This window comes from Ruditapes philippinarum, unplaced genomic scaffold, assembly GCF_026571515.1.
Source record: "Ruditapes philippinarum isolate M1 unplaced genomic scaffold, ASM2657151v2 ctg488_1_1_1_1, whole genome shotgun sequence".
Classification (NCBI taxonomy): domain Eukaryota; kingdom Metazoa; phylum Mollusca; class Bivalvia; order Venerida; family Veneridae; genus Ruditapes; species Ruditapes philippinarum.
This window is the reverse complement of record NW_026853285.1, coordinates 215,001-237,984: the sequence shown is the minus strand read 5'-3', so window position 1 is coordinate 237,984 and position 22,984 is coordinate 215,001. Positions and strand designations below refer to the sequence as shown.

Genomic DNA, 22,984 nt, shown 5'->3' with positions numbered 1-22,984 from the left:
CCAATCGGTTATTTTTCACCGATAAAACTTATCTTTCCCCAATAGCAGTTGATAGGTGGAAAACAGATGATATCGGTGTTAAATACGTTGTCATCGGTTCACTCCATAATTTGGATAAAATATCTGCCGACCAATCACCGATGGCTCTGTGTAATTGGAGTGTTAAGCCGTTCAATTTCAAACTCTTAAGTTAAAAAAATATAAAGAATTATTTTATTTGTTTAAAAATGAGCATGTAGTAAGCAGTAAGAAGTTTATGTTCAGCATTTTCACCATTACTGTCCATCTAAATGAATAGAGCCATTTATTATTGCTAGTATTACGAGTTCAAAAAATAACGATTTGTTGTCAAAATTATTTGGATTTATACTTCCTGTGATAATTTATCAATATTTTAAGATAACGTTGGCTACATGTAATAGTAAGCAACTTGGTTACATTGCTCGTCTTAGTCTCAAGTGCGGCTTTACACTGATTGTAACGTTGCTTGTACTCGACTTAAATATCAAACTTTAGCTGTACTGACATGATATTTTCTCCAGTTATTGCACTTCCTTAAGAGTCCGGCATATTGATATGGGTCGTAAATGTGGCAATACTTGTTTTATGCTTTTTGCCGATCCTTTCGATTTGCAGCTAGAAATCAATACTGTAATTTTTATAACAGTGCGTTTTGTTTCACTGATTTTTACAACAAAATGTGTCATAAATTTTTTATTGTAATTGTGTTGTTAACTTCAGCAGTATTATGGAGAGAAAATCGGAAGAAAAACACATCCTTGCTAAATAGTGGCTCTTTCACATTTTGCTGATCTGTTTAAATGAGAGCCCTCGACACTTTCGCTGCAGAGCCCTCGACGGAAAAAAAGCTGAAAAAGGTTACCACAGTTTTTACCAAACATCAACTTGCATGTTTTCATTCGTAAGAAGACGTATCTTGAGAGATTTTTCTACCATGATGTTAATTGCTTATTTACTTAATCGTGCATGGACCATTGTTACAACCTCTCCTTTGGCATAACACAAAAATATAGTTCAAAGAGCTTTGTTAAAAATAAAATACTAACATTTATCTCAATGTGATTGAGCCATCGACAAGGTGCTGGCCATCGGCATTGTGAAAGAGCCCTCGCATATGTAATGGAGTAAAAACGACCATTCGATAAGTGCAAATAATGTTGAATTACGTCGTCTCTATCTCAATCAATTTGGAGATTCTCATTTAGTCTAGTGTTGTGCGGCCGAAAAATGATAAAATTCTTTTACAAAAAAATGAATAAATATGCATGAGGATTTTCTTTTAAACACAAATATTTATAAATATAATCATTTTCAAAAAGGTCATATTTTCAAAACAATGTGTGACATTTCAAATATGTTTAGTTACAGGTATTATATGTTTTAACAATAGATGTCAAATTAATAATTATGTAACCGTAAGATTGAATGTGGCTTTTCCTCCTTGTCCAATCAATGGTGCTAAAAGTTTTATTATATTTAGGTGATAATGTCAATTTAGCCGTCTGTACTTAATAAGTTGTTATACATTATTACTGATAAAATGTCCTGTGTGTGTGTTTGGGTTTGTTTACCCTCGCCACCGGAAAGAGACCATATCGGCGAGCATATACTTCATTTATAACCTTTTAAAAAGGGGGAGCTGATGTTTATTTACTTATTGTTATATCCGTACATGTGTTATGTGCATACCATATCCCCCATGACAGGGTAGTCTCTACGTACAACCTCTGCCATGGGAGGAAGATGGGACAATCCCACATTAAGTTTAAGAATTCTAAAATTTAATAATTAAAATAAACTTATTTCAAAATTGGCCAAGACGTTTATAGAAGTTACTTTTATAGCAGGTCTATTTAATATAACTAAAATTTTTTAATATATTACATATAATTATAGTGTTCGTATACACATGCGAAGAAGGCATGTCAGGAACGTTTTCTGACCAATTCAATGTGGGCTGACTGTTATTTATGTTGGTTTCTATTTAAATGTTAAGCCCCAGTCACATTAGAGCTTACGACCAGTAAAGACTAGTTCACGATCACCAGTGACCTCTGGTCGCGGACAATCTTTAAAACGTCTTACGACGGTCATCGGTAATCTTTGACAGTCGCAGGTTATCTTATTTAGGTCCCACGACCAATTTCAGTCGTAGAGAGGTTTTTGAGCTTGCACAAAAACCTCCTTGCGATCAAACAGGTCGCTTGTGATCTTATAAGGTCTTAAGGCTGTCGCACGATGGTCGTTCGGACAGTCTTTACAAATTGCCACTAGTCACTGATAATCTTAAGTAGTCTTTAGATATCGTGTGATGGTCGTACGACAAGTTGTAGGTGATCGCATGTTATGTCACGGGTAGTCGTAAGTAATCCCAGGCAATCTTGAGACCATTGTACGTTTACCTATGACCTGTCGTGCGATTGTCAATGATGACTTGTCTTACGATACTAGCAAAAGTAAATTTATCTGTGCAAAAATGGTTTTGGTCGCAGACAATCGCTGATGATCGTCAGTTTTACAAGTCGCCGGTGGTCGCAAGTAATCGTAAGCTCTAGTGTGACTGGGGTTTTATAAACCGTATACATTGGGATGCATATGATTAATTACATGTTTGTAATTAGCAGAGTTTGTTTTAAATTTTGTAGATTTTGTAAGTTCTACCGAACAAATTATAAATAAAGTTAATTTTGATTGGTTTAGATTGTCCTCATTGGTCTAAAATTTCTTCTTTCAAAATAGGGAGGTCAATCCGATTTTCTTGAAATTTCTGCAAGTTTTGTGTTGACCTATTTCGACAAGTTTGTCGCACGGACTGGATAGAAATTTTGCGGGTGCCCGTTGCATTCCAATGTATACGAGTTTTTACCAACTTTATTTCTAAAATAAAACAAATATAAAATGTCCAGGTGATGATTGTTGTTATAAATTATATGTTGCTATGCACATTATTTTGTATTGTAACCTGATTGGTTATTTTGTAATTTAAGAAACAAAGATGTTAAAATTTTATTGGTCAGTTTAAAACGAAACCATTTTTAGAAATATTGTAAAGATAGAAAAATTGAACAGTTAGATTTTGGATTTCCAAGTGATAACGTTGTGGCTTTCTACTAGAAATAATTGTTACTGTTTTTAATATTAATTTGTTAACATCAGGATAACCGGTGTGTATTTGATATATTATAAATGTTTGTGGTATTCCTCTGAGAAAGAGACATTAAATGATAAAACGGAACATTGTGTTGAAATTCAATCCACCTACACTAGGACTAAAATTTAGTGCATAAAACTATCTATACATATTAATCGCCATAATTCTTCGCTTTAATTTATTAGATGGCATTGTTGACTCCATCTAACTTGTGAGGGCTACTAGTATTTCACATTGCCAGCATCTTTTCAATTTAGACCTTGCATTTCCAGTTACGGTCGGGATAATGTAAATGTGTAAAGAAACCCGGTACCATTTCCTTTCACACTGTACAATATAATCAGATATTCGTCAAAAATACCTTGATAATATATTATTACCAGTCCAATAAATCTAAAATTCTAGTACATTGTAGAAATAGTAAGATTATATACAGAAAATTTATTTAAAAAGCTTTCAGAATTTCCGAAAATACCCGTTGCCCTTGAAATGTCGACATTTGTACGTATGACAAAATTAGTTATTTTGCAGAAGGTGTCAATAAACAAGAAACATAACTTTTCGTTAATGCTATGAGTAGAATAAAAGGTTTTGTAATATTTGAGAGATACAAAAAAAAATTGAACATAGTTGGTCTTGATTTTCTAAAATATGAAAAATATGTGTATTAAATCAGGGCCATCATGAATGAAATTGTAGGACACAATAATATGAAATTAAGACAAAAGGAACCCGTTTTTGATATTGCTGTCAATATTTGCCTAATATTGACTCAAATTTTTAGTAATTTACATTGACTTTTACCATGATCTTTTGACCGAATTGATTGCTAAGTAGTCAGTAAATTATTAAATTGAACTTATAACAATTCAGTTTCCGGTTATTCACGCGGCTTTGTTTGGTTATGTATAAACGAGTTGACAAAAAGTTTGATGACCCAGTTGATGTACAAAATCTCAATTTGAAGTCTTAGATAAAGGGCGCCAGTAATCGTCAATAATTTTTATCTAGTTTGATGTTTTTTTCAAAAGCAAATATTAAAACAAGCAAATATTAAAACAAGCAAATATTAGCATATTCCTATCGACAAAGGCTACTGATGCTCCTTTTTATATTTCAGTGAAACTGACATTCTATCAAATTGTTGAAAGCGTCTATATACAGTAGAGGGAATTAATATGACTATGGAACAGTTACACAGACTCTTCTGCATAGTAATTCCTCTACATATAACATTTAGTGTTTTAAATTACTTTTTTTCAATAGAATTGCAGCATTTCAAATAAATTATAGCACATTTACTTTGGTATTAATCCGCATTTTAAGTAAATAGAAATTTCATAAAGAACACTAAATTGGCAATTGATTTTACTAGCCTTTAGCATTTACTGCATTAAAACGAGTTGCAGTCGTTCTTGACCAATTTAATTTTGTAAATGCTTACTAAAAACACTAAACTATACAGTACTGATGAAACAAGATAATAATAATAATGTCAATTCAAGAAAAAAGGGGCATTAGACCTCTAGTGTTTATTCACAACTGTAAAACCGGATATAGATCTAATCACCATTTAAGTTGATACACGTGTAATAATTTGTCAAAACATTTTAAACAAATGCATATCAATATGCATTACCAATATGCATTACAAGTTTTTAGGTCAATCCAAGAAGCTTCACTGCTTTACTGTCACCAAATATATTGAATATGGCCCAGAATGTCTTTGTGACGTCAACACCGGTGAAAACTATGTCATCACTTGTTACGTTAGGAGACAAGTAGGCTATTCCTTCGTCATCAACTGTGAAGCTGTAAATGTTATCGGCGGAGTAGAATCTCTGGAAGATAAATACTTCCGTGTTGGGTATGGAGACACTAAGGTTGGCATCGCACGTGACCAGGCTACCTAAAGGTAAACTATCAGGTGACGTATATATTATCCCTACATTCAGATTGGACATCCATCCCATTTCTATTTCTGAAATATTGAAATGAAGCGTTTGTCCGACCTTGAGTGGTTGGTCTGATAGGCACACCGACCAACAATAGCCCTCGTATCGCGTAGCAACGGTGTCGTTATCTGATAGTTCTATTTTAGGACCGTGAGCAGACGAGCTAAACTTCATAGGTTCTGAAAGGAGAGAAAAAATAAAATAACATTTTAGATAGACATAATTTACGAATCTAAGACAAGATTTTCTATAGAGTTCAAAGATTGTATGTTATGTGTGCATTAAATTAACCTCTTATTTTTTAATATTCCTAAGAGTGTTTTGGAACCAACGTGAAGACACACTGTTAAAGACTGTTAAATATCATTTTTGAAAACAGTTTTTAGTCGTCTGAAAATAAGATATGCCGTATGAGGTGGTCTTATACGTGTGTTCAATCTTAGAAACGTAAATACTGAAAGGTGGAAAACAAGGCTGTATACTACACTTGTTGAGCAAGGTGTGATGAGACAGAGTAGTTACACGTCTTTAAAAGTGGCTTTCTGTCGTCGAAATAATTTTTCTGCGGTTTATAACGATGAGATAATTCAGTTTACAACTCTTTTTGAACGTTTTGTTTAACATATATAATAAAAGCACCTTGTCCACATACCTAGCTTGCCATCATCTAGGAGAAGTCCTTCAACACCGAAACAAAACAGAATAAAAAATGTAACCCTCAAACACATATGCATGATAAATTCATTTGTAAAAATAATCTCTGTATGTACATTGTTGTGGTACAACATTTAAATACATGTACGTCAAGAGAGAAGATAAGAATCTTTGTTTGTATATTTAGATAGATAAATATATATAAGCACACGTTAAGCATTGCCGACTATGACAGGTTTATAACGAACAATTTTAAGACCTCGTTTTCGTTAAACAATGTTTGAATTATTTGATTGGAATATTCATAATTTTATTACGTCATCACGGTATCACAGGCATCGAAGTATAATATCATGTATACTATAACTTCATCATAGTTACGATATAATTCTGTTATAATACTTTTTTTCTTAAATTATCTTTAGCATAACTATGTTATCAAGTACGTCATATAAAACATGATATCAGATACCCTAAAATAAACCATTATATTACATATAATGACGTCATATAAACCATGGTAGCAAGTATCGTCATATAAACCCTGGTAACAAATACCGCCATGTAAACCATAATATCAAATACCGTCATATAAACCATGTTATCAAGTACCGTCATATAAACCATGGTAACAAATACCGTCATATAAACCATGGTAACAAATACCGTCATATAAACCATGGTAACAAATACCGTCATATAAACCATGGTAACAAATACCGTCATATAAACCCTGGTAACAAATACCGTCATATAAACCATGTTATCAAGTACCGTCATATAAACCATGGTAACAAATACCGTTATATAAACCAAGTTATCAAGTATCGTCATATAAACCATGGTAACAAATGCCGTCATATAAACCATGGTAACATATACCATCATATAAACCATGGTAGAAAATACCGTCATATAAACTATGTTGTCAAGTACTGTCATATAAAACATGGTAACAAATACCGTCATTAAACAATGGTAACAAATACCGTCATATAAATCATGTCATCAAGTACTGTCATATAAACCCTGGTAACAAATACCGTTGTATAAACCATGTTATCAAGTACGTCATATAAACCATGGTTACAAATACCGTCATATAAACCATGACAGCAAATACCGTCATATAAATCATGTCATCAAGTACCGTCATATAAACCCTGGTAACAAATGCCGTTATATAATCCATGTTATCAAGTACCGTCATATATACCATGGTGACATATACCGTCATATAAACCCTGGTAACAAATGCCGTTATATAAACCATGGTAACAAATACTGTCATATAAACTATGGTAACAAATACTGTCATATAAACCATGTTATCAAGTACCGTCATATAAACCCTGGTAACAAATGCCGTTATATAAACCATGTTATCAAGTACCGTCATATAAACCCTGGTAACAAATGCCGTTATATAAACCATGATATCAAGTACCGTCATATAAACCATGGTAACAAATACCGTCATATAAACCCTGGTAACAAATGCCGTTATATAAACCATGTCATCAAGTACCGTCATATAACCATGGTAACAAATACCGTTATATAAACCATGGTAACATATACCGTCACATAAACCCTGGTAACAAATACCGTCATATAAATCATGTCATCAAGTACCGTCATATAACCATGGTAACAAATACCGTTATATAAACCATGGTTACAAATACCGTCACATAAACCCTGGTTACAAATACCGTCATATAAATCATGTCATCAAGTACCGTCATATAAACCCTGGTAACAAATACCGTCATATAAACTATGTTGTCAAGTACTGTCATATAAACTATGTTATCAAGTACCGTCCGTCACATAAGCATTGTCGAAATTGCAACATTGCTATAATGCCCTCATGTTAAAAATGCAATATCATAATATCGTTATTATTATCATATCACTTCATTATGTTTGGTATTATTATATCAATTGAATAATCATTATATTATAACATCATATTATCGCAATATTATACCATTTGAAAACCAGAAAAATAGTAACTGTTTACCATTCTCATATATTCATTATAACAGCTTGCCTATATCATATTGTTGGTTATATAGATTCTTGAAAGGTTATATGGCCTTATATAAATGGTTGTTTACATGTTATAACCCGAGCCATTTCGCGAGGGTTATAAACAGCCATGTTACATGCCAAGCCAAGAAACTTTATGACCAATTTATGACCAATACTGCAAACTCTCTTTTTTGAGCAAAAAAAATGAAATTATTTCATAAGTTAACACCATCCGTGTTTATAGTTGATATAAACGTCACGATTATCCAATGAAAAGCGACGTTACAAACGTGCATTATCATAAAATCATATCAACACCTTTTTGGTACATACAGTTCATCTTTTATCTAAGCTCAAGATACATGTAGAAAAGATTACGTGAACATTAGTTGTAAGTTTTATCAAAAGATAGCACAGTTATTAAAGTTCAGGCGAAAATGATTAAAACGAAGGAAATGTTTTAAAGGGATTTAAGAATTCTTTTATTTAAATCTGAGCTCAGTAATTTTAAAAGGTGAAGTATAACACTTTGATATTGAAATATGATGAAAAGTCATTGAAAGCTGTTTGAAATATCCATTTTATACCCGTGTCAATCTAAATGTCCACTTCTAGTAAGTAGCATTTCTCAAATAAAATTTCATAATTGTTGCAACTTCCTTTTCTAGAACACTCGTGTGGAGTAAACGATGAACTGGTTATTGTCAATTTTCCTGTTTGTTTACAAGTTTGGTGTTTCAAGTGCTGGACGTAAGTTTAGTTTATTTTTTTGACAATGTGCCATTCATTAAAGCAGCGTATCTTCAAAAATCCATGCTCATTTTTTGATGATAATATTGCTAAGTGAACAAAGAAAGTTATTTACACATTGCAAACGACACTTACAATCCTCGTAAATTACTAAAAGGAGGTCAAAATGAGCAAAAATATCTCTTAATGCTTTGCAGTAGAAATATGGTGATAAATACAACAAAATCAGTGATTTTTCACATATAACACATAAATTATTATGTTTTATACTTTCGGAGTACAGTTTTCTCAATTTTTTCTTGAAATATTTGGCTCATCTGGAGGCATGCTCCATTAATATTTTATTTTTTCCATTCTTTACTAATCAAATATCATATGTCACAAAGCTCCATCAGCGACATTTTTAGTTTAGTTTAAACTAAAAGGCCTTTATGTATATAAATTTTACTAAAAGGTAAATTTCAAATATAATGAGCAGTTACATTATTTTTTTTACAACATTTTGTTAAATTATTATGATTTTGATTTATCTCAATGACTTATAATAACATAGTTGTATTATTATTTGAAAAAAATATACTTGTTTTATATTCAGCAGCCCGCCACCAGAAATTTCTTCCACCAAACTGTCTTAGAGGCCTTGGAAATATTTGCTATATTATATCAGATATAAATCAACTGACATATATACTGACCCTGTTTTAATCATTTTTCAGATGTTTTTTTTTTCAATCAATATCTTTTTCGCCAAAATATGTGCTATCTGGGTAAAGTTTTGCTTAATCCTACTGGATCTTATTCAGCTTTATATTTTCCATTGGGAAAAAACAGTAAAATGTATTTGATAAAACTATAAAAAAAAAATTGCGTAAATAGTTTGTCGTAAGAAAAAAAAGGTGGTATTCCAGGAAAATTTTGACAAATCAAATAGATCTTCTTTTTTCCAATATTGTATATCAGGAAAATCTAACTGAATTTCCTCCTGTTGAATATGTGCAAATACTTTTGAACAAATGAACAAAGAGCCACTCCAGGTAACATAAAGAATCACGTATGAATTAAATTGTGTTACCTTCATCAGCCTAAGAGCAATTTGCAACTTTTGTCATAAAAGAGCGATTTATTTCTGCTGATCCCGTCTTAATTTGTATTTCAGGCTGCGATACTAAGTTCAGTAATGCAAACTTTATAAATGATTTCGAATTTCATGCGTCAAGCGAGACCACGATTAACAATGCAAATGACATGTTTACCGGTATGTTTATGTTTATTTTTTAATAAATAATTAATGTGTGTGTTAAAAGCAAAGTACATTTAAGAATCTTACACATATCATGAAGGTTATAACAAAAATGGCTGTTATTCGTTCTGTTTCAGAATATTGATTCAAAATTAAATTTTACCAAATAAGAAACATAGGAAAAATAATTTACATCAAAACAAATAAAATTAATTTGTCTTGTTTTTGTATTTTGTATCTCTATCATTTCTTTCTCGTAGTTTATATAACATTACTTAGTTGACTTTACAAAATCATTACGTGTGCTTCATTTTGTTACAAATCAGCTGGCTGGTGCCCGGATCAACACAATGGTTCACCAAACATTGATGTTGATTTTAAACAATCATATGGTATACGTGCCATTCTCGTCAGTGATGTCGGAGGCAATTATTCAAGAAACACATTAGTGAAATATGTACCTAATGGGGGATATGTCAACAATTTTGTGAATTTTCCCTTGCAGACAGGAAAACTGGTCAGTTTAACAGTTTCTTTATAGTTATGTGGAAAATGCCATGATTACAATTATACCAAAATATTATACGAGTTAATGTACTATATGAGTAAAATAAATAATGTATTGGTATAAATTAAATATATATTAAGCATAAAAACATGAATTAAGTTATATTTTGCAAAAATGATTCAATGTGGCCTTTTTGAAAATTGGTCGGTTGAACAGTTTTTTAAGACTCTGTTGGAATTCATAATCTTGCAAACATACCGTATACGTATAAATATTTACATGATTGATTACTAATCTTGAAAAACAAAATGTTTGTTGGGCGTTTAGTTACAACATTTTTATTTAATATGACGTGAAACATGTTGTGGAGGTGGTTTCTTCACAAGCGTAAAATCCGAAACTTCTGCTTTTTTAAAAATTAATTTATGTTTTGAGATTATTTTCAAGAAGTCGTCCCGACATTCATACATTATTTAATTTGAATAATTATCAATTTCGAAATATGTATCAGAAGTAAACCATCAATGCATGTGAAAGATCTTGTCAGTTTAAAACATAAGGACAAAATTTACACTGAAACGTAAAATACCTCCTGGTAAAAGTAATTCCTTGTAAAGATTAACAAAAATGTTTCCTTTCATGTTCAAGGAGATTCAGATGTCTCAACCAGGAACTGTACAGACTGATTTTGGTCAAAGTATTGCAGTCAGGAAACTACAATTCACAATACAGGGTTTCCATGGTGACTCGTGTTTAAAGATTGATTTGATTGGATGCCCAATTGACGGTATACTGGCAATTTAAGTGTTAGATCCAATTTGTAAACTGATTATTTGTAATCTGGTTGTAATTTGGATAGTTCATCGTATTAGAATGTATATAAAACTTGAAATTACAAAATACTCATATGCCATTATTCATGGTTATAAAAATTATTCATATGAAAGACAACACTTTTAGAAAAATATATAGCAGTTTATATAAAATTTACAGAAGTATGTCCAGGAGGGTGCTTAAACAACGGAATCTGTGTGATGCAGGATACATGTCAATGTGCTCAAGGATATCTCGGAAACAATTGTGAAAACAAAGGTAGTATATATGAGCAAATATAATGTTACATAATGAGATAGCTGTAAATAAAAAAAATCCGAAATACGACATATGCCACATATATTGACTTTATATACAGCCATTGTTGACCTATGTTTGATTTAATACTCATTTGTAATGTTTGGTTTGACATATAGTTTTAAATATTTTTAGAATGTCATCCGGAAAACCTCGGGCTATCGACTGGTATTATCGGAGCAGACGATATTAAGGTATCGTCACAGGACCCTGTATACAACAAAGGAGAACTTGGAAACTGTAAGTTTCATACATCTTTACATTCTTATCAAGAGGTTTTGGCCTTACTAACATTGACTTTAAATTATTCATCGAAAGCTTAAAATTAATCGACACACTCTTAGATGTTGAAATGCCGGTCAGTAAAAGTTCAATTGAGGATGATTTGAAATATATAATTATTTGTCTTAATATTAATCCGAGGTTCATTATTATTATTATTATTATTATTATTATTATTATTATTATTATTATTATTATTATTATTATATGTTTTAAATATTTATATGCAAATGCGCCGGTTGCATTGATTAACTTGAAAATGTTTAATGAATTTAATTTTAATATATCGAAAACATTTAACTTAACAAAACTACTTACTAGTACTTGTTTTAGACAATTACGAGAATTATAGATATGCCCATTTGCAGTCAAAACGGTGCCGCTGAATTTTCGCATAGAACCAATGGTCTATTAAAACTGGCTATTAACAGTTTTACACTCGAGAGAACACAGTTTAGCTCGAAACCATGAAATTTACCAGGTCCAAAACATTAAAACCTCATTACATGTGCGTCCATTGTATGCTGGTATTAATAATTTGTACTAAAAAGGTGAAAATAGACGAACTAACTGGAACATACGAGCTTAAATAATTAATGTGTAGATTTATTTGTAAAATATTTATTCCCCACTTTGTTATAACATTTGTATTCATTTTAGCCGATTCAAAGAAAGGATGGTGTCCAGCATTGGGTGATTATCATCCATGGGTAGAGATTCAACTTGACCAACCTAAAGCTATCAGTGTGTTCAGTTTTATGTGGTCCGACCAAGGCAATCAGAAAATAATGACAGAATTCGAGTTGCAGTATATATCACCCATTGACTCTTCACGGCGATTCAGAACATTTGCCACCGTTAGTATATTAAGATACTTGCTTTTATCATTTTTCAGCAGACTTATTAAACTACACAGTTTTGTTAGGATTATTCAACCTTCATCTCGGAGCGTGAAGACCACTACGGGACAAATTCATAACACGTCGGCACATTAAGTGTTAGCTTTGTTAAGAACTTTAGAATATTCATCATATAACCATGTTGTTAAATGCGACACTGTACATTATTGTAGACAATCGGTTTTGTTACTGTTTTAGGACATACCTGCAATGAACAGCACACACATCTTTACTGTAACTACTCAACCTGTTGTTGTCACAGATAATATCCGTATAATACCTTCAAAATGGATTGGTAGGGCTTGTTTTAAACTGGAGGTCCAAGGCTGTAATCCGAAAGGCATGACTTTATTTTTTTGTTAATGCAATTTTGGATAGTTGAGTCATTTCATTATTAAATAAAAAGTATAAAATCTGATTGAATGCTTATAAATGGTCAAAGTAAAAGGAACATTATTCAGAGACAAATAAGTTTTTTCTTGGCAAACGTGAGTTTTATCCTGTGTAGATAATGGATTTTGAGCATGTAAGATGCTTATTATCTGAAGAAAGTAGCGCTGAATGTTATTTTTTGTCATACAAGAAGCAAATTGTAAACAATGTAGTATTATGCAAATGACTCATTTTTAAAAAGTTAGCAATAACAAGACTTTAAAAGTTAAAAAAAAGCTTTTTTAGAAATAAAAATATAAAGCCCTTCTGGGGCATAGTGGACCTATAAGGAATTGAAAATGCTTAAATCACTTGTTTTTCTTATTGTTGTCAACACCAATTCAAGCACTTTGAAAAAGTCTAGACAAATATTGCAAACTATGAGTGGGCGGTGAAGATACATCTCATATTATTTGAAATAATTATCAACAATAATGTGTAGCTTACAAATGAGAATGTGTTCATTTCGTTTATGGAACCAAGTACGCTAAAACTATAGACAAACCATATAATTGTGTCCTTTATCATTTCAGAATTATGTTCACTAAGTTGGTGCCAGAATGGTGGCACATGTATGGGTGAAAATATATGTCTTTGCCCTTCTGGTTTCGTTGGAAATCGATGTGAAAAATCGGGTAAACTTTTACACTAGTATGTTCATGTTAGTTTGCTTCAATACAAGCCATCATTGTCAAAAACTTGTATTATAAGATATATAACCAGCATGTTAAATTCTACAATTATATATACTTCAAAAATCACCATCTTCAAAATCTCAAATATAATGAAGCACTTTATTTTGATATATTAGAACCTTTTGTAATAACGAAGCATTTGTATAAAATGATCATTAGATGATCAATGCAGTAACGTGTTGTGGTTTTGTTTTTGCCTAAGACTTTCATTTAATTTCGATCTTATGTTACAATATTGGTCTAGTGGTGGTTATTTTGCTTTCTTATGACTGATTTGCAAAAATAAAATATACAAATAACATATTTCATGTTTGTCTAAATAGCAAAACTGTTTGTAACATAAATGTATGTTGTTGTTTTTAGCTGATGAAATTTTCGCAACAAATCTGACATTCGTAAATATTATAAACAATGTTATTACAACTACATCGAAGTTACAGTTTAGTGCAACTGGAAATGTGCATTTGGACTTAGTAGGTAAAACACCAGTTGTAACTATAAATGGCACGGATAGCTGCATTAAAATGAATCATACTGAAGGACAGAATTCCTGTATAACTGATGTTAACCTATGTAATGATGGTTTTACATATAGTTTTGACGTCAACTTTGGACACCTCTTAAATAACACGTACATTGTTTCGAGTGGAGGAAATCTTCCAGGACATAGTGGCATTACGTTATATTACACAAATAAACAACTTGTTTACATAGTCAGCACAACTACACAAAAGTGGACATTAGTCACCAAATATGAGCCTGTCTTACATAAGTGGCAACATTTTGAGATCACCTGGAACAAACACCTAGGGGTAGAATTACTCGTCGATGGTCATTCACTTGGTTCAAACTCAAGACCGAAAAGTAACTCTGGCAACAAAATCGTTGGTTTGGTTATTGGATGTAGCCATGCCCACAGAAATGTAAATAACAACATACAAATGACAGGAATTCATTTCTGGGCGATTGACAGAACCCAGCTTGTAAATGCAGGAATCAAAGATCGTAAGTATCGGAGATATAGCATATTCTGTACAATATTTCCAGAATTATTCATACGAGTACTGACCAGTCAATAAAGCAAAGTCGAAATGTAAACCCAAAATAAAATAGCCTGTAGATGTTTTAATCACTTACTTGTTAAAAGGTGGATTTTTAGAAGTGAGAAATATGAGTATTAGAAATAAACTGACCGAAAGGATATAATTGATATTTTAACAGAAATGCTAGTTATTAAGTTTACAATGCTACTTTATTTCAGCTGAGTTGACAACTGATTCATCTTCAACGACACCAACGACATCATCTACTTCAACAACTTGTATGTTTTAGTTTTATGCATAGTTAAATTATCTCAAATACATACAGCTTAACTATGACAATATCATCCAATCTCAGTCTGTATGATTTGTCATTTTCTATCAAACATAATTTGCATTTCCCTTAGAATTATGATTAAGTCCTTACCCAAGAAACGAGACATATTAAATATTTATAAAATATTTTCGATAATCAATTTTGTCGTCTGTGTGTGTGTATATTTATTGCTTAAAATGTTCCAATACATTCGCTCCAACTTGGACTAGTTACAACGAAAATCACCCCTTTCCCGCTCTATCTTCCACTCTTTCCTTATTCTGTTTTACGGCCTTGATAATAGGTTACATCAAAGGTACTTGCTAGGTCATATTATTTTCAGCAGCTTCTTGTTGAATAGACATAATTTATGCTTTGTCTTTATTTAACCGTCATTTATAGAACATTCTAATATAAAGTAAACCATATAATTTATTAGATATTTATAAATTCTAGATCAGACGACGACGTTTAATCTTTTTCGAAGTTCAACGAAATCAGTTAATGTTACATCATCACCGTCACTGGACAGTACAACGTCGACGTCAAGTACGTTCGTTCTTATTGCCTTATTGCACGATGAACAAAAGGAAGTTTTAGTTAACGAAACCAAAAAATCGTCACAATGTTAATGTGTGTTGGCTGTATTCTGTAGCTTTAAGAACAAACAGAAGCAGGGGATTCAAAAGAATAAAGCCAAATATTTTCCAAAACATAAAATCATCCAGAACGATTCTTGATTGATATTTAGACATTATTAGAATATAAAATACTGACACTACAAGCACTAGTTGTGCCTGTAAAACAATGCATTTTGTTTTTCATTTTAAAAATTTCCAAAAAAGTACTCGTTGTCTGTTGTATTATATGAAGAATGTTTTTATTTTGTTACGAACTGTATTTAATTACAGTATTTGTCGTTTTATGAGTGGTTTAATCATAGATATATATTTAATTAATCTATTAAATCAGAAAGATCATACATTTTGGAGGATTCTATTGATGCGCAATGTACAAGCTATGGCTGGAATATAAGTATTGACCTCAACACTCTACAGTTGATATATCCTGGTATTAAACCAATAGACATATACATGGGTTCAGAGAAATGTAAGGGGTCGATTCACGAGAACAAACTTTGGTATGAACAGAGTTTTAGGATTTGCAATACTAGCGAAGAGGTGAATAACTACATATTTTTCAGACATATTGTCTAGAAGCAAAGCAGTAGATTATTCTGTAGAAATATATGTTACGGTATATTACTGTTCCCATCTAATGTTTTAAGAATCAGTTAATGAATATAATTAATTTAAGCTAATTACAATGGTGGTATTTGATATTGTTCATATTGTGAATATACTGGTAAATGTATATGTTTGATTTCTAGATGGCAGATGGAACAAACATCTATAGTAACGTATTATATTATGCAACTGTTGATCCAAATGATCCATCACTAATTCGGAAACATATCTGGACGTTTAAACTAGCTTGCTATGTTTCCAGTGGAGAGACAGCTTCCTATCATTTGTCTCATGAAGTTGACATTCATAGCAAAAATATTACTGCTCATCACGATATAAGTTTGGCATTCTTCAAAGACCAGAATGTCGTGCATAGAATTCAGGGCGATCCTCTAAGAGTACCTGTAGGGGATAATATATATGTGAAAGTGTCGACATCCTCACCTGACTGGGACACGAAAATGCGCCTTCATACGTGCTTTACGAGGTCATCGGATAGACGTGCAGCCGAACACGTACTTATTAGAGACGGGTAAATAACGCAAATGTCTCAGTTATCTTATATTCTCCAATTTTAAGATATAAATAAAAAGAAATAATCCGTTGCCCATTCACTTTCTTGTTATGTTTTCTATATGCTATACGTTTTAATGTGCTTTTGTTTGAATTAGTCACTTTAGAATTATTATTTTCCTTATCAAAAGCTTATCTTGAATTAGATCATAAAAATTCTTTCAAGTTATCGATGAATGTCGTATATATAATATATATAAACTTAATTGTTGGTTGGTCATCTGCCAATTTTTAGGCGAAAATATTCTTTAGTTGATAATGGACTGTTTTAATGAACAATGCACATCGCAATTCTTGACATTTGGCATGTATACAAACAAACTTCATGTCTAGATTTGCTGGCAATCTGCTCTGTTTCCAATAATTCATTTTCCAAAATTCAAATTGTATACAATCATTATTAACTACTACTTTCATATATGAATAATTGTATACAATCATTTTTAACTATTACTTTCATATGTGAATAATTGTATACAATCATTATTAACTATTACTTTTAGATGTGAATAATTGTATACAATCAATATTAACCATTACTTTTAGATGTGAATAATTGCATACAATCATTATTAACTTTTACTTTTAGATGTGAATAATTGCATACAATCATTATTAACTATTACTTTCATATGTGAATAATTGTATACAATCATTATTAACTATTACTTTCATATGTGAATAATTGTATACAATCATTATTAACTTTTACTTTCATATGTGAATAATTGCATACAATTATTATTAACTTTTACTTTCATATGTGAATAATTGCATACAATTATTATTAACTTTTACTTTCATATGTGAATAATTGCATACAATTATTATTAACTATTACTTTCAGATGTGAAGAAGACGGAAGTACTCATATCATATCACAATCTACCCACGAGACCAAATTTGTGTTTCGTGATTTTGAATACCTTACGCTCAATGAAGGAGTGGATATATTTTGCAATGCTACATTTTGTAACTCGAGCGATTTTTCCCCAGTTTGTACTCAGGCGTGCAGACAAGGGCCATCTCTAATTGGATAGCTTTTATAATTACATTATTGTTAACCTAACACATCTTTGGTCATATTTACAAATGTATTTCTAAATTTTATTTTGCATATACTATAAATCAATATTTTGGTATCCAATGCTTTAATTATTTTGTTCTGTAATATTGTTAAACTAAGTAAACTATGGAAATATATGTCATAAATTGTACCATTTGCAACTATACGTATACAGTGCATTACCTTTAATGCACTTTTTATGAGATTACCGAATATAAATACATATACAGCAGAAATACAAGCATAAAAACAACTGTTTTTAATTCGGTGTTGTGAAATGTTAGTTTATCAAAATAAAGATTGATAATATACAACTTCGTTATATATTTCATTGACTACCAAACTTAAGTATGCAATTATCTTCTCAACATTTAAACAAGTGACACAAAACCTTTATAATCCCTTAAAAGATTGGTCAAAAATTCATTGAAAAGGGGAGAGAGCAATGAAACAAAATTTAAAAACTGAATATTGCAGACTCGTTTTTATAGAATATATTCCTAAATGATACTAGAAAATGCAATGTAGATATATTTCAAAAAAAGTTTACATATGCTGAAATATTATTACGAGGGATGTTCAAATATGAATGCAACTAAGCCAATATCTCGCTTTAACCACGTTTTGCACGAACTATGTACATGTATCGCATAGATGGTTGTGAAAGCTCTCAATTGATACAATACTAGTCAGTTCCGATAGCTCGATTAACGCTATCTACTTGTGTATACTAAAAAATAGAGTAAAACAGAATCCCTAACGAAAATCCAACACAACAAAATTGAAAAACATAAAATGGTTTGGTACTGACCAAATACGGTCCTATATCAAGAACCGCTGTATTCTTGGTATACAGGCAAAATGAAATATGTCGTTTTTATGGGAACAATCAACTTTCTTTTTAATCTGTCACACGAAAGAAATTTAAAAGTGTTGTGGATTTAAATGATGCACCTCATGCACTTCGTCTGAAAACTACAAAATTCGTTGAAAAAGTAAAGGATTTGAATGCTACTGATACGATGGTTGTCCAAATAGCGGCGCACGACAAAAAATTGTGTAAGTTCATGACTTCATGACATTTCTGTGTGGTCGTCAATACTGTAATTACGTGAAAATTTCAGTCGCTAAACGTCTGGAAATACGAACGATCATTAAATTTTGGGCAAGTATTGGTAAAACACCGACAGATACCTACAAAGAATTTAAAGGGACAAGGGTGACAAGTTCAGTGTAACGAAGGCTGTTTTTTCAATGGCACAAATGTTCTGTAGAGGGACGAAAGGAGGTAGATGATGACAATCGGTCAGGCAAACGTTCGTCCGTAATGCCGGTGTATGTGACGAGGGTTGTCCAATATACTCGTGCACTGGTGGAATATGTTACATGAACGTTGCATAAGATAAAAATAAAAACAACTGAAAATACTTTTCATCAATCATTTTTCTATTGACAGTAAAACAAATTATGACATAAAAATTGACAGTAAAACAAATTATGACATAAAAAGCAAATGCCACTTTACATGGGATAAATAATTAATACAACCACAGTAATGAACTAATCCATTTTTTTTGGCGTGCGCCGGTATTACGTTACTAAGGTAACTTAATGACCATTCCTTTTCACGACATGCCGGTTACACGGCTTTTTATAATGTCTTCTTATTTGAGATAGATTTCCCCTTCAAATGATATATAATTCATGTTTTTTTATTAATAACTTTCAAGACAATAACTGCAGTTCACGAATTTTCTGGACAGCCCTCGTACAAGATTTACAACTAGGTATATAGTTAAATGTGTTATTATCTATGTAGGAGCCGCCCATACGATTCTCAGACGTGATTTAAAAATGAGAAGGATAAGTGCCAGATGGGTTACACCATCTCCTTACAAAAGAGCAAAAACTTGCTCATGTAATTATCTCCAAACAATTGTTGGGACAGTTCCCTAAATACAACAATCGATTTTTAGCAAATATCATCACTTGCAATGAGATGTATGTTCACTTTTATGATCCGAAGCAAAAGATACATAACAAAATACTGGCAACCAAAGAAAGTCAAAGACCTTGCATAGCAAAACGCACCATGAACTTCAAAAAAGTCATGTATTTAATTTTCATTACCAATCAATGTCCTGCTATTCAAATTGTCGTTCCAAATTGAAAACCTGTAAATGGCAAGTTTAACAAAGGCAAGGTCCTTCATAAATTTCCTTTAGAAAAAATTTAAAAAAAAACTGTCTCCGTGGTGTCAGGTTGCTTCGTCACACAAGGCGACCATTGTACGAAAATATATGAAAAAGGAAATGGTTGTCGAGCTTTCTCACCCTCCCTATTCGCAAGATCTTGCCCCTTGTGACCTTTTCCTATTTCCGAGGTTCAAAAAACACCTTGCTGGAAGAAAATATCAAACGCGAAAAAATCACGGTTCGGCTAGTTTCTAGTGTCTGAAAAGTAAACCTTGAAAATATTATGAAAACGCATTTAAAAATTGGATTAAATCACTAAAACCTTGTATATATCATTGTGGTGTGTTTTTTTATTGAAATAATTCTTTTGGCACTGTTTATTAAGCACTTCTGTAAAATTGACCCAGTTGCATTCATATTTGAACACTCCTCAAAATTGAAAGTGACAAAAAATAATAACTTTTACGGTATTACCTACATGTATTTGATTTGAATATGTATTTTTGTAAGATAATAAACACCGGTATGACATCCTACAGGGCAAAAACAATAAAGAGTGTACAAATGCTGATATTTTTCTACTCTCGTGAATGATTTTCCTCGAAGGAACATCATTGTTTTACCAAAACTTACAAACTCTCAAAAAATGTATCTTTGATGTTCTTTCAAAGTTTTCTACAAGGTACTTATTGGCGTTATATAAGTACATGTATATTTATAAGTAAAATTGCTATTAGGTTTTTCGTATGTAAGAACACTACTTTGGCTAAAATTACAAGGTTTCCATTTGTAGCTATTTTATGTGTGACTCTGTTTTTATTTGATTGCTTATTTCATTATTTCATTCAAATAAGAGTACTTTAGTGAGCATAAATTTATTATAATATTTTTCCCTGAAAGAAATGATTTTCCTAAGCCTGTGACATAAAGGTTGTGTAATTACATGTAAAACCAAACGTTGTTCATTTAATTCAAGAAGTTATTTGCTTTTCTACGCATGTTAATAATTTATCGATACAATCATTGTTAGGACTCCCTCCCGGGCATCTAATGTTTCAAACCGTCCATAATGTTAGCTAAAACACGAAGAAAAAACAAATCGATTAAGTGGAACTGTTCAATGTTTTTTTTTTGTGAAATATTGCACTTAAAGATCAAAAAAAAATCCAAAAACCCTTTTAAATTTATGGGTAGGGTTTTTAAATATTTAAAAATTCTGCCTGCAGATTTGTTTTAAAATTTGAAATTTTTTACCAAAAAAAAGCCCAGGATTTGGCCGAAACAACTGGGGCCTCCCATTTCCCCAGTTTTTTCCCATTTTTTACTTAAAAATTATAAAACTTTCGGGTTTTTGGGGGAAAGAAATAAATCACCTTAATTTTGAAAAATTATGTAACTGTACACCCATTTTTCATTTTATTTTTTTTGCATTTTTTGAAAATAGGACTTTGTATTTTTAAATTGGTATTTTGGATGTTTTTAAAGGTTTTTTAAAATTTTTTTTTAACCATTTTTTGTAGAAAATCCCTTTGTTTGTCCTCAAATTTTTTTTGGTTTGGGGCCCAATATGCGTTTAAAAATAGTTTTTCCTTTTGCTAATTTTTTTCACTTCTGCCATTACACCTTTCATTTATTAACAAATGTCATTCAAATTTAATAAGTCTTGGGTGATCCTCTATTTTTGGACTTTGTTCAAGTTCGCTGATGCAAAAAATACTGTTATTGACTATTATCTTTCATATTTAGTAGCGTATAGACTCGTATATAGTTTATATGTATTTATGGTGAAAGAAACTAAGGCATACACTTTTTCAGATAAATTACGTTGATATGGTATGGATAAGCAAAAATAAAAGAACTTGCTTAACTAAATTGAAACATGTTAATCTTGTGTAGACATTTATATTCATGTGTTCGAAAAGACATTACAAATGAATAATTTTGCATTATACTTTATCTTAGTATAATATCAAACATTTTATTTGTGTATGAAGTTACTCATGAAATATTTCTCTTTGTTTTAAGTTTGCACATATATATATGAAGAATCACAACTGGCGTTTACTTTTGCGTAGGTCTGCATATTTTAATTGATTTTATATCTCTAGGCCATTTATATGACATAAACATGTTTTGTTAAAATCAATTCTTACATTTTGTATGTATTTAGATTTTGTTTTTCTTTTTTGTTTTAACTTTTATATTTTGAACTATGGACTTTGTACATTGTCATCAATACAGGTTATTTATTACATTATTATGACAAATTTCGTAATTGTTGTTATGTTTAACCGTTTACCTATGTTTTTTTAATGTATTTTAATTGAATTATTTTGGAATGTTTTCAGACTCCATACTGTTTTTTTAAATACAGAAATTTTCCCTTTGATTTGTTTTCAGATAGGCAACATAATTAAAGATAATTTCAAACATGGTGCTACGACATATGATTATTCTATGTTTTGATGTCCCTAAACAGTATGCCGTGTTAAGGTATTTTTTTTTACCCCCAATTGCAGTGGGGAAAAATTAAGGTATTTTTTACTTAATTTTTCTAAAACCATACAAATTTAAATTTTTAGAGGATGTTTATTATTCCCGTAAATAAATAAAAAAATTAAAAAAATTTTAAGTTTTCGTATATACAAAAACATTTTTGTTTTCATTTTTATCATTTTTAAAATGTATTAAATGAAAAGGAAATTAAATTTAAATTTAAAAAATAAAATTTTCTTTTTACAGTTAAAAAAAAAGATTTTTGAAAAAAGTTCGAAAAAACCCAAAGATTTTTA

At 31.1% G+C, this 22,984-nt stretch overlaps 2 protein-coding genes across 5 annotated transcripts in view; one reads left to right on the top strand and one right to left on the bottom strand.

Annotated features, from left to right (window-relative positions):
• Positions 1 to 4,727: 4,727 nt before the first annotated feature.
• On the bottom strand, positions 4,728 to 5,937 carry LOC132736374 (uncharacterized). The gene is made up of 2 exons (XM_060723493.1): positions 5,780 to 5,937; positions 4,728 to 5,306 (listed from the first exon to the last, which is right to left on the bottom strand). The coding sequence occupies exons 1-2, from the start codon at positions 5,913 to 5,915 to the stop codon at positions 4,831 to 4,833; spliced, it is 612 nt and encodes a 203-aa protein (XP_060579476.1). The 5' UTR covers positions 5,916 to 5,937; the 3' UTR covers positions 4,728 to 4,830.
• A 2,235-nt stretch (positions 5,938 to 8,172) lies between these two features.
• The window catches only part of LOC132736386 (uncharacterized), an 83,876-nt gene continuing 69,064 nt past the window's right edge, over positions 8,173 to 22,984 (top strand). For 2 of the 4 annotated variants that reach the window (XM_060723510.1, XM_060723506.1), the window contains exons 1-8: positions 8,196 to 8,332; positions 8,487 to 8,568; positions 9,725 to 9,823; positions 10,135 to 10,325; positions 10,965 to 11,103; positions 11,310 to 11,408; positions 11,583 to 11,687; positions 12,390 to 12,586. In XM_060723510.1, coding sequence (XP_060579493.1) covers positions 8,508 to 8,568; positions 9,725 to 9,823; positions 10,135 to 10,325; positions 10,965 to 11,103; positions 11,310 to 11,408; positions 11,583 to 11,687; positions 12,390 to 12,586 — 891 coding nt within the window. In that variant the 5' untranslated portion in view covers positions 8,196 to 8,332; positions 8,487 to 8,507. Of the gene's footprint in view, positions 8,333 to 8,486; positions 8,569 to 9,724; positions 9,824 to 10,134; positions 10,326 to 10,964; positions 11,104 to 11,309; positions 11,409 to 11,582; positions 11,688 to 12,389; positions 12,587 to 22,984 lie in introns of all 4 variants that reach the window. The other 2 variants (XM_060723508.1, XM_060723507.1) reach the window with 2 other exon arrangements.

Excerpts from the sequence above, each read along its gene's own strand:
- LOC132736374 (XM_060723493.1), bottom strand. The coding sequence starts at position 5,915 with ATGTTGTACCACAACAATGTACATACAGAGATTATTTTTACAAATGAA. Across the intron at positions 5,307-5,779 it reads CCTAGATGATGGCAAGCTAG|AACCTATGAAGTTTAGCTCG; the intron begins GTATGTGGACAA and ends CTCTCCTTTCAG.